This window comes from Sporothrix schenckii (assembly GCF_000961545.1).
Source record: "Sporothrix schenckii 1099-18 chromosome Unknown Cont44, whole genome shotgun sequence".
Classification (NCBI taxonomy): domain Eukaryota; kingdom Fungi; phylum Ascomycota; class Sordariomycetes; order Ophiostomatales; family Ophiostomataceae; genus Sporothrix; species Sporothrix schenckii.
The window spans coordinates 5,588,510-5,600,635 of NW_015971145.1; the positions used below are offsets into that span (position 1 = coordinate 5,588,510).

Here is a 12,126-nt window from a genome sequence, read left to right on the forward strand (position 1 = left end):
TTTTAAAGGTCTTGTTTTGCATCTCCGATCCCCTCGACCCTACACCACCCGCCGCACCATGCCGCGTGCCCGCCGCCGCTCGTCTTCGCTCAGCAGCCAGACCATGCCGTCGTCGTTCTCGTCGTCCTCGCCCTCGCCGGCGCCGCCTGCCACGCCGCCCAGCTCCTCCCACTCGTCGTCCTCCATGTTGGCCACCATCAAAATCTGCGTCGTCTTGGCAAACAGCTCGCGCGCCCCGTAGTTACTGCTGCCGCGCGCCACGGCGCCGACAATGCCGTTGATGTCGCGCTCGAGGCGGATGGCGCCGTACGCGCTCGTGCGGCGTTTTTCACCGCGTTCCGCCCGGTCGCCCCGGTCGCCCCGGTCCGACGCGTACGTCCATACACGGCGCTCCAGGGCCTTGGCCAGGTAGCGCGCCGCCAGGTCGGCCGCGAGCGCAAACGTGCGGGGCGTCATGATGCGCGCCAGCGGCCGCATCAGGCCGTCCCAGCCGTGCTCGAAGCGGCGGCTGACGTGCTCCAGGACAACGTCGAGGTCCGCGTCGTTGGCTTCGGCCACGTCCGCCAGCTCCTGCTCGTCCAAGCTGTAGTCGACGTCGCGGAACGCGTCCGACACAATCGTATGCAGGCGCGGCTTGATGTGATTGGCAAACAGCACCTGGATGCCCTCGTTTTGCAGCTCGACCGCCTTGGTCGTAAAGTTGATAAACAGGTTGGCGAGCGCGGCGGCCACGAGCGAGACATCGTGGTCAAAGGGCGAGAACGTGTCGCGCAGGTGCGCCACGACAGCGGGCGCCGTGGCACTGGGGATGCGCTGGGCCCGCTGGCCCTCTTTGGCGTTGGCCGGTGCGGACGAGGAGGATTCGTCGACCGGCACGCCCATGCGTGTGGACACGATGCGTGCCAGGTACTCCATGGCCATGTCCAGCGAGTTGATGAGCAGGATAAAGGCAATGACGCGGTCGTCGGGCGGCAGGCCGCCCGACGCCGTGGGCCGTGGGTACGCCTCGTGGATCATCTTGCGCTGGATCATGCCGATAAAATCCGATCCCAGCACGCGCCCCACGGGAGGGATGACGCCGACGACGACGTCGCGCTGCAGCGTCGACATGCACTTTTGGATCACGGCGTTAACAATGTACATGACGTCGTCGACGGCGGAGATAATGTACGGCGGGTTGTTGTCGAGCGCGTCGGCCATGTTGAGCGACAGGTCACCCGGCGTCTCCTCGAGCTGGAAGGCCTTTTCGACGGAGCGGCGGAAGAAAAAGGTGCTCATCAGACTGTAGGGCGTGATGAGCCGTGCGGCTACCTTGCGCTGCAGGTTGGACTGGGCCAGGACGCTGGGGATGACCAGGGGCCGTTCGTCTGGTGTTGCTGCCGTGGCCCGTTCGGTACTGCTGTCCTTGCTGTCCTGGCCATCCTGGCCGTCCTTGCCGCTCTTTTCCTTCTTCGTATCCTTGGCGTCTGCCTCGGCCTGCGCTGCCGCCTCTGCCTCGTCGTCGCGGCACTTGTTGGCCAGGAACCGCGAGTAGAGCGACCAGCGGCTCAGCATAATCGCAATCTCATTCAGCAAGCCGTCAATCTCGCGCATGTTGACGCCTCCCTCGTCCTCGCTGCGACGCGGGCTATCGACGCCCAAGGCGGGCGAGTTGACGCGCGACGCGCCGTCGCCGCCGCCGCCGCCGCCTGCGTTGCTGTTGCTACTGCTGCCGCCCGCCCCCTTCATGCCAAAGCTCTGCACCAAGAACGAAAACGGGTAACTCTTGACGTCAGTCAGCTTGCGGTCGACGCCGCGCTCGTCGCTCCAGGCGTCCACGACAATGCCGCCCTGCACGTCCGCCTCCTTTTGCAGCCGGCTGATGACCTTGATCATCTGGCCGCCGCCATAGTGCCGCTCCACCAAGGCACCGTGGCCCTCGACAATCTGCGAGATGTGCGTAAACAGCTTGGCCAGCGCGTTGGCGAAGAAGAAGCCGTCGTGGCGGCTGGCTGCCGCCGGCACGGCTGCTGGCTGGGGCGTCTCGCCCCGAAATACGTTCCGCGCCGACTCGGCCACGCCCTGGCACACGTACCGCCCGTAGACATCGAGGCCGACGTCGGTGCGTCCAATCAGCGGGAACAGCTTGAAGAAGCGCGTCACGCGTGCGTCGTCGCCATCCTGCGCGGCCCGCTCGAATTCGCGCAGGAACAGCCCGCACAGACTGGCCCGCGCCTCTTCGAGCGTCACGGCCGGCGGGTCGGGCACCTCGACCGTGGGCACGACGGCGTTGGCAAAGCCAGACGTCACGATGCTCTCGGGGATGCGGCTCGCCCGGGCCAGGTACGCCGCCGCAGCCTCCCAGTCCTGCGGCGCGCCCATCGACCCAACGACGCCGGCCACACACGCCTTGAGCTCGGCCACCTGCTCGACGACCCGCAGCGTGGCCTCGACGTGCTCCTTTTCCAGGTCCAGGTTGCGCACCGTCGACGACAGCCGGCCCGCCGTGTCGGCGGCACCGGAGAGCATGGTCGTGGCGATGCTGCGCGTGGCAATGACCTGCGCGCCGAGCGTGGCCCGTAGACTGTCGAGGCGCATCAGGTCGCGGCTGAGGTCCGCGTGGGCGGCGACCAGCCCCTGGAGGGAGTGGCGGAGGCTGTCTTCGCGTGTGTGCAGGCCGACGAGGGCAGACCGGACATCGGCCGCCGACGTGGCCGATTCGAGGGAGGAGGTCAATGAGGAGGAGGAGGAGTGTGCTGTCGAGGACGTTCCATTGTGCTGTGAGCGTGAAGGATCGCCGTTCCGCAGGGCCAGCTTCGACACGCTGACCCGTCTCTGGTGCGTCGCAGAGCTTCCGCTGCGACTCCGGCCACCGGCACTGCTGCCGCCGCCGGCGTGGCTCGTGTTCTTCATCGTCCACCTCGTGCAGCCACCATCAGGAGAGAGGGGGCAGTGGGCTGTGGCGGCGTTGGGGCGGTTCCAGCTGGTGTGAAGTGTGTCGTATCGTCGAATTGGGCTTGAAGTGCCGCCTGCCGACCGTTGGCGTCGTGGTCGTGGATATGGTGTCGCTGTGGCCGCCGTGTCTTGAAGTTGTTGCAGTCTAGAATGTATTTGGCTGTGGCCCCGCCTTAATTCCATTACGTGGCGCTGTGAGCTGTGGGTAGGGGTTATGGGCATCGTGCGCTACAGCTCGCTAGCTCGGTGTATTGTGTAGCATGTGCGGGAGTGCTGGCTTGGTGGTATTGGATAGTCGTCTAGCGGTCAAGAAACTCCAAGTTCGTGAGCCTCCGTTGTTTATTTTGAGATGCACTCTTCCTTACTCTTCCCACTCTTCTTTCCTCAGTAGTTTTTAGTTACTCGCGATATGGAAGGAACAGGTTGGCAAATACGTTGTCCACAGAAGGAGCGGACTTAGACGGACTTGGGAAGGAACAACTCGCGCTAAATTTCAAAGTTCAAACAATATGGGCAAGCACCAAGATTCAAAGACGGCAAGTGCGAATGCTGCATAATGCAGAGCATGATACTCCTTATAAGTAGCCCATGGATATACCAAAGTGGTAAGAATTAGACAAAAATACAAAGAAAATAAAGGTACAAGAAGCCAGAAAGAGAGACACAAAAATTAGACAAACATCCACACTCCTAGCAAATGCTTTTTTTATCCCGTAATGTAATTATATGTGCGACGTCCCGTCTTCCTTCTACATGCCGGACTTCAGTCGTTTTATGCTCCCCAAAATATACCACTGTCTAGTTCTTGGTTATGGTATGCACACCGCAGTACGCCCAACATTACACAGCCTGTGAAAAGAGCGTGCCGTACCGCTTGTGCCGCCCGTACCGGTACCACTTGCGCAGCTCGTCCGCCCAGAAGACGGTGCTGCAGAGGAGCACCAGCTTGAACAGGTCGCCCAGGCCCAGCGACTCCGTCTGGAAGACCTCCTGGAGCCAGGGAAAGTAAATGACCAGCAGCTGGCCCGCCAGGCTCAGCGACACCGCCCAGTTGAAGAGCGCGTTGGTGAACAGGCCGACCTCGCCGCGCAGCACCGACTTGGACTCGGAGCGGCACGTCAGCGCGTTGAACATGTCAAACAGCACAAAGCACGTAAAGGTCATCGTGGTGTCGCGGCGCGTGACGACGGCGCCGTCCTCCATCTCGTGCTTGTACACGAGCATCGTACCGACCATGATGATGAACGCCGACTGCGCCACGCGGCGGATCAGCGCGCGCGTCAGCACGGGGTCGTTGCGCTTGCGCGGCGGGCGCTTCATGACGTCGCGGTCCACGGCCTCGACGCCGAGCGACTGCGCCGGCGGGCCATCCATGATGATGTCTGTTGGTGTTAGTCACAATTCGTTGCCAGGTTACTTGGGTCGCTCGGGGTGTGGGACTCACTGATCCAGAGAATCTGCATGGCGTTGAGCGGCGACTTGAAGCCGAGGCAGGTGCACAGCAGCACCAGCGACAGGCCCGCCGCGCTCGTGCTCAGCTGGAACGTCAAGAAGTTTTGGATGTTGTTGAAGATGCCCTTGCCCTCCTCGATCGCATGCAGAATCGTCGAGAAGTCGTCATCGGTCAAGATCATGTCGGCTGCCTCCTTGGCCACGTCGGTGCCGTGGCGGCCCATGGCAATACCAATGTCCGCCTTCTTGAGCGCCGGCGCGTCGTTGACGCCGTCGCCCGTCATCGCCACAATGTCGCCCCGCGCCTGCAGCGCCCGGATGATCTTCATCTTGTGGTCCGGGTTCGTCCGTGCAAAGATGGTCGTCTGCTGCATCGCCTGCGCCAGGTCCTCTTCGGAGAGCGCCTCGACGTCCTCGCCGCGCAGCACGGGGTGCACGGCCACCTGGTTCGCGGCGTGCTCCACCGGTCGGGCAATCGACATGCCCAGCTGGTGGCCGATGGCCAGCGCCGTCGTCTCCGCGTCGCCCGTAATCATAATCACCTTGACGCCGCCTCGCATCAGCTTGCGGATGGACCGGCCCACGCCCGGCCGCGGTGGATCGCTCATGCCCACGAGGCCCGCAAAGGTCAGGCCCTTGTACGGCTCATCGCTGAAGACGACGTGGTGGTGGCCGCTCTTGTCCTTGTCGGCGGCGGCGGCGGCCGCCGCCCGGCTCTTGGACGACTTGCTGACGGGGCCGCTGGCAAACGCAATCACACGCAGGCCCTGCGAGGCCAGCTTGTCGGCCTCCTCGATCGCCTCCTGCTTGCGCTTGCCGTCCAGCACAAACTCGCGACCGTCGTCGGACACGTACGTGTCGCAGGCCTCCAGCACGCGGTCGAGCGCACCCTTGATGTACGCAAACTCCTTGTCGTTCTTGCTGCTATTCGTATTGTTGTTGTTGCCGCCACCGCTGTTGCTGCCATCGCTGTTGTTGCTGCTGCCAATGGTCACGCCCATCCACTTGCGCTCCGAGCTGAAGGGCGTCTCGACCACGCGCGGGCCAATGGCGTCGCGCACGTCGTGCTCCTTGTAGCGGTCCACGAGGTCCATGACGGCCACATCGGTCGGCTGGCCCACCCAGCGGCTGACAGAGAGCGGGCCGTCCTCCTGGTTGAGCGTCGACGACAGCACGGCACGCGCGCCCGCGCCGTTCTCGCGGTACCGGCGCGACAGCCGCGCGTTGTTGGCAATGTTGCCGATGCGCAGGATGCGCGTCGCCGCGGCATCCGGCTTGGCCTCGGCGACGTCCTCCTCGGCGTCCACCTCGACGGGCGCCGCGCGGCCAAAGTACCACAGCTTCGTGACCGTCATGTGGTTCATCGTCAGCGTGCCCGTCTTGTCCGTGCACACCACATTGACCGACCCGAGCGTCTCGACCTTGGGCATCTTGCGCACAATCGCATTGCGGCTGGCCATGCGGTGCACGCCCAGCGCCAGCGTGACCGTGACAATAATCGGCAGACCCTCGGGAATGGCGGCCACGGCGAGCGAAATGGAAATTGTGAAAATGTCGAGCAGGCCCTTGCCCTGCAGCCAGCCGATCAGCGAGATGAGACCAATGACGACAAACGAGAACTTGCTGAGCTGGGCGCCCAGGTCGTCCATGGACAGCTGCAGGGGCGACCGCGGGCTCTCGGTGCCCGAGACACTGAGCGAGATGGTGCCAAAGTGCGTGTTGCCGCCCGTCGCAAAGACAATGCCCTGGCCGTGGCCCGACTTGACCAGCGTGCCCATGTACGCAATGTTCTTGTCGTTGTGGTGGCTGTCGGCGCTGGCCGAGAGGCTGCCACCGGGGTTGGGGCCGGGGCCGTTGCCAATGGGCGAGGGCAGAGGAAGGCTGTTGCCGGGTGACTTCGGATGGACGCCGGGCGAGAAGGGCAGGCTGACGCGGGAGCGCACGTCGGACGTCAGGCGCACGGGCTCGTTCTCGCCCGTCAGGTTGGACGCATCAATGGTCAGGTCGACAGCCTTGGTCACGCGAATGTCGGCCGGGATGCGGTCGCCCGTCGTGAACAGCACCAAATCGCCGGGCACCAGCTGCTGTGCGAGGACCTTGGTCGACGTGGCCTGGATGACCTCCTCGGTTGGCGTCACGGTGCCGCTGACGGTGTCGAGGTCGGACAGCTGGAGGCGCGGGTCGGACGGCGTCTGCGGGTCGCCATTGGCGTCGGTGCTCGATCCGGGCCAGTTGCCGACGGGCGAGGGACGGGCGCCGGGCGTCGCGTCTTTGGTCGCGGTGCGGATAAGGTGGGCGTGGTCGGGGACGAGGTGGTTGAGGGCTTCAATGGACTTTTCCGAGCGGTACTCCTGGACGAAGCCGACCGTCACGACAATGGTCACGGCAACCGTAATGCTGATAGCGTCACTGGTGTTGCCGACAAGCACCGACGCGCCGGCCGAGATCAGCAGCAGAATAATCAGGGGCTCCTTGAACTGGCCGAGGAAGCGCAGCCACAACGGCTCTGGGGGGGTCGTGGGGGATCTCGTTGGCGCCGTCGCGCAGGCGGGCCACGCCCTCAACAGGCGTCAGGCCGTGGGTGAGTGATGTCTGGAGGCGCTGGGCCGTCTCAGCCGGCGTCAAAAACGCGTACTCTTCTGCTATGCTCCGGCTCTGGGCCGATGTTGTGCGGACATGGTTTGGCGATCGTGACCGGCGGCCGTGGTAATCGTCGCGGCCGCTGGGCTGTGGTGTCGACAGGCGCGGCACGTCTTTGCCGTTGAAGAGGGGAAGGGGGTATTCGTTGGCGCCGCCGCCAGTAAGCCGGTCCATGACGGTTTGCGGGCGTGGGAAGCCGCAGGGCAGACAAAGGACAAAAAAGCAGATCGTATCAGGCGGGCGAGAAGAGCAAAGCGGACCCAGACCGGAGGGTCATCCGCTCAACCGCTCGATTGACAGAGAACGAACGTCTGGGGCTGCAGTGATGATGGTCCGATGGTGTGATGGGATGAGGGGGGCCCGTTGAAGGATCGGTAGGAGTGGTGTGGCCGAGAGATAGAGATCTGACCCTGGACTGGAAAAGAGACCAAACGACGAAAGTAGTACGACTGGCAAAAAGGTAACATGCGATTGGGAGCCGAATCGAGAAGCGATGGGGCAAGTTCGATGCCGAGAAGTTTGACAAGGACAAAGCGAGGGTCGATGGCGAATTCGGGATCTGGTGAATGGGTAGATTTGAGAGACGTACTGGCACGAGCAAAGAATTGACCAAAGAACGAAGAACTGGAGAACGAAGACGTTACAAAAGAAGCAGGGCGAAAAGAACAGGTGTGAGCGATCGATAGCCGAGAGGCCAGCAGAGCTCTGGTTCCAGCCAGCGAATAGCAGGTGTGGAGAGAAAAAGGGGCTTTGCTAGCAGGGAAAGGGGCCGCCCAAGAGAGAAGCGAACGAGTGCAATGCGCTGATGTGGACTTGATTGGGAAATGGTATGGGGAGGGCCCACACCAGCAGACAAAGATAGATTCGACAGGGTTTGGCAGTGAGCCCCAGGAGTGAATCTGGGATGCTAGTGCAGATGCGCGACGCAAAGAGGTCGAGTCGTTAGCGTGCAGCGAACAAAACGACGAAACGGACAAAACGTGAGGTTGTTTTCAGGACAAATTTGGAAAAGGAGACAGATGCGAGTGTTGGTGATGCCAGCTGCTGAACGCTCCTTCCGCTAAAAACAGACTGCCCCTTGCGTGTTGGAAATGCAGGTGCGGCTAGAATGCCCCTTCCCGTTTCCCAAACGGACGTCTACTTCATTACATATGCGGCAAGTGCTACAGGTACTTTCGTACAAATACCTCTGCCCGCGCATAAACTGCACACTGTGTTGCCGCTCTTTCCCAAACAGGCGGATGCACGCAGGTCCGTCCTGGAGAGTCCCCCTTTGTTCGCCGTGGCTCAGTGGAGAGCGCTGGAGGGCGCTAATCTTGGGACAGACTCAGCGGCTCCGGCACGCGACAGGTGGTTTTACAGCGGGGCCTTGCCTGTGCAACATACTGAGACCTGCCAGAGATGTACCTGAGAAGGGCCAATGGGGTGTACAGATACACACAACTTTACAGAATGCACTGTTGAACGCAAAGAACGTGCATTTCATGCGGGTGCACCATACCGTCCACGTTTCGCATACAGTCCGCCTTGAATCGGTTTACTTACACGATACGTCGACTACTTTGACGACTTGACGCCGTAGTACATACCTGCCGCATTTACCTGGCTTTGATTGGCTAACACCGACAGCACCAGACCGCTCCTCAGGTGATGCACGTGATTTTCTGTGGCACGGAGACACGGAATGTGGCTGGGCACCCCAGCCACCGGATTAATTTCGCAGCTGCCGCTTTAGCCCGCACTGTGACTGGCTGGACAACCAGGGGGGTCGGTCGGCCGCTGAATGCAGAGTGGTGCGTTCCTTCCCAATACCAGACGGTAGCCACTCACCCCCCTCTTCGCGCCGTTCTTTCCCTGTCGCTGCCCATTTTCCCCTTTTGCACCATCGCCGCGTGCAAAAAAGTCACAACGAGACCCAACCGGTGTGCACCTTCCTTCCCTGATTCCCATCCGTCCTTGCCTCCTCTCGCTCCCTCCTGCATCGTCTTCTTTACCTTTCACCCTCTTTTTTTTGCTTCACCGCGACGACATCGCCTCGACATCTATTTGCATTGCTTCGCGCTTCGCGCACGACGACCTCGACGACACCGCCCGTACACAGTGTCCAGATTGGGCGTCTTCTTCGCACTCGGACGCGAGCGGTCCACTCTAAAATAAAATAAAAAATAACAAGGCCCCTTACGCGCCTGGGTTGTTTACCTCGTTTTTCTTTCTTTCTTTTCCCTCCCTCTCTCCACCCACGCCACTCTCCTCCACCCCGACACACGTCGCGTTCGCCGTTGCTTTCCATTGCGAGACGGAACGGTGCACGGGACTGTCTTTGATCATCACGTCCCTCTTCCCCCATACCATCATCTACTATCTACATTGCCATCCCCTCTCCATAGCATCGCATCACGACTGACCGCGTAACGCGAGCGAGCGTTCCTTTCTGCATCGCGGCCAACCTCCCCGCCCGGGCATTGTCCATTGCGCCCCCCCACCTCTCTCTGGTCCACGGCCCGCCGCGACCATGTTCTATTCGGAGACGCTGCTCTCCAAGACGGGGCCTTTGGCCCGCGTCTGGCTGTCGGCCAACATTGAGCGCAAGCTCTCCAAGACGCACATTCTGCAGTCGAACCTGCAGGACAGTGTCGAGGCCATCATCACGCCGAACCAGGCGCCGATGGCGCTGCGTCTCAGTGGCCAGCTGCTTCTGGGCGTTGTCCGTATCTACAGCCGCAAGGCCCGTTACTTACTAGACGACTGCAACGAAGCATTAATGAAGATCAAGATGGTAGGATTTTTGTCTGTCGTTCCCCTCGATTTGACAGTCGTCGAACCCCACTAACGATCCCAGGCCTTCCGGTCAAGTGGCAACAACGACCTGCCCGCCAACCAACAAAGCTCCAACCGCGAGTCGCTTCTTCTGCCAGACCGGATAACACAGTACGACAACCTCGACATGCTGCCGCGGCCGGACCCGGAATTCTTCCTCGCGCAGCTGGACGAAGTGACGGCCACACCCTCGAGCAGCAACCGCCGCGCCGGCGGTGGCGGCCGTGGCAACGCCCGCGACATCAACCTGCAGGAGGACTTTAACAACAGCCAGTTCCTCGGCGGCAACTTCAACGACGACGACGATCTCGCCATTGCGGCCAAGGACGACCTGGAGCTCGACCTGGACTTTGGCCTCGACTTTGACGACCCGCTGCGCCCTGCCGACCACAGCGTCGAAGTCGGTCGTGACGCGCCCGCGCCGGCCCCCTTTGAGGACGACATGCTTGACTTGGACCTGGACCCCCGGGGCGGCAAGGACGGCGCCGACGACACGTTTGCCGACGGCGTGCGCATTGCCGGCGACGACGGCGACATCCGCATGGACGACGATGACATGCAGTTCAACCTGGGCGAGCAGTCGATGCTGCCCGGCGGCCTCGTGGACATGTCCCGCGCCCGCATCTCGGAGTCGCCGCTATCGGACGTCGACGACGACGATGTGCGCCAGGGCGAGCTCGAGTACTCGCGGCACAATGGCCTGGACCTGTACGACGCAGGCGACGGTCTCGGCCCGAACCAGGTGGCGCGCCGGGCGCCGCAGCGGGTCAAGAAGACCAAGGTCCTGGAGTCAGACGCGGAGACGATGCTGGCGGGCAACGTGATCCGCGAGCAGCAAAACAACCGCGAGAACATCCTGAAGCCGCAGGCGTTTTTGCCGCGCGACCCGCAGGTTCTGGCGCTGATGGAGATGCGCAAGACCAACGGCTTCGTGTCGAGCATCATGCTGGGCGGCCGCAGCGCGACGTGGGCGCCGGAGCTGCGCGGCCTGCTGTCGTACGAGTCGATCCACGGCCCCGTGCACGACCTGAAGCGCAAGCGCGACAGCGGCATTGCCGACATGGACAGCGACCAGGACCCGACGCACTCCAAGTCGCCGCGCCTCGACCTGGGCGACGACGGTGACCACCTGGGCTTTGACGGCGGCGCCGACCACTTTGGCGGCCCGTCGATTGCGCCCGATGGCACCGTCCTGGAGATTGCGGGCTTTGGCGGTGCGGACGACGACGATGACGACATGACCTTTGGTGCGGGTGCCGGTGGCGGCGACGACCACGGCGCCGACGTGAGCCACCACGCGGCGGCCGCGGGCCCGCCCGTGTCGCTCGGCACCAAGCACGCCGTGCACATTTTGCGCGACTTCTTTGGCAAGGACGCGGCGGACGACGCGGACAAGCGGAAAAAGTCGTCGGCCGTGTTCCAGCAGGTGCTGCCCGAGGGCCGGGCGACCAAGGCGGACGCGACGCGCATGTTCTTTGAGTGCCTGGTGCTGGCCACCAAGGACGCCATCAAGATTGAGCAGGCGAGCGAGACGCTGGGCGGCAGCATCAAGCTGCAGAGCAAGCACGCGCTGTGGGGTGCGTGGGCCGAGCGGGACGCAAGCGGCAACGCGGAGGAGGAGGAGCAGCAGCAGCAGCAGAGCGCGGGCAACCACGTGCCGAGCATGGCCAGTGCACCCGTTGCAGTGGCGGCATAAGCATACAATGTGATGTTGTATGCGCCTGTTGTTTTCTCTTTCTTTCCTCTTATTCATCTCTTGACGACCGCAACCTCCCTCAGCCACCTACCAACTCTCTTGCATCCATCCATCCGCATTGTATTCCCCACCTCGATAACTCGCCTTACTCAACTTTCTTGACTCTCATATACACAATTCTACGGTGGGGGACTATGGACGGTTTGGGTACACGTTTGACACGACAGGCATGTATATTTTTGTTTTTTGTTTCTTACTTCTTTTTCTCGTCTTCTCTTGTTGCATTTCCTAATTTCGTCTCTTGGGGTATTCTTGGGCATTGTTTATTCTTGCGTCTTTTTTTTGTCTTGCGTTCACCCTTCTTCCTCTTTCCCTTCCTCTCCCCCTCGTTTGGTTTGCGCCCTTTCGGAATAGGGCGTTATTTGGCATGCAGTTTTGATTCCGGTAACACCTGGCAAAAGGGGTCCTCTATTTGTTTGTCTCTTTTTTGAAAAGAAAAGAAGAGAGAGGCGGGACCAATTGATACCAGATCACAATATTTTCTATTTTGGTTCTCTCTTTTCGCTTTTTTGCGTTTATTAGTCTAG

General features: G+C 61.6%; 4 protein-coding genes across 4 annotated transcripts; 1 reads left to right on the top strand and 3 right to left on the bottom strand.

Moving 5' to 3' along the window:
* Positions 1–39: 39 nt before the first annotated feature.
* On the bottom strand, positions 40–2,892 carry SPSK_10852 (uncharacterized protein; the record flags this gene model as incomplete). Its single annotated transcript, XM_016737111.1, has 1 exon — positions 40–2,892. The coding sequence occupies one exon, from the start codon at positions 2,890–2,892 to the stop codon at positions 40–42; it is 2,853 nt and encodes a 950-aa protein (XP_016588485.1).
* Positions 2,893–3,774: 882 nt separating this feature from the next.
* Positions 3,775–4,308, bottom strand: SPSK_09910 (uncharacterized protein; the record flags this gene model as incomplete). The annotated part of the gene is made up of 1 exon (XM_016736477.1): positions 3,775–4,308. One exon carries the CDS (start codon positions 4,306–4,308, stop codon positions 3,775–3,777), a length of 534 nt encoding a protein of 177 aa, XP_016588486.1.
* Positions 4,309–4,325: 17 nt separating this feature from the next.
* On the bottom strand, positions 4,326–7,200 carry SPSK_08480 (Ca2+-transporting ATPase; the record flags this gene model as incomplete). The annotated part of the gene is made up of 2 exons (XM_016735076.1): positions 4,326–6,863; positions 6,886–7,200. The coding sequence occupies 2 exons, from the start codon at positions 7,198–7,200 to the stop codon at positions 4,326–4,328; spliced, it is 2,853 nt and encodes a 950-aa protein (XP_016588487.1).
* A 2,338-nt stretch (positions 7,201–9,538) lies between these two features.
* On the top strand, positions 9,539–11,539 carry SPSK_08789 (cohesin complex subunit SCC1; the record flags this gene model as incomplete). Its single annotated transcript, XM_016735376.1, has 2 exons — positions 9,539–9,802; positions 9,866–11,539. The coding sequence occupies 2 exons, from the start codon at positions 9,539–9,541 to the stop codon at positions 11,537–11,539; spliced, it is 1,938 nt and encodes a 645-aa protein (XP_016588488.1).
* Positions 11,540–12,126: the final 587 nt, after the last annotated feature.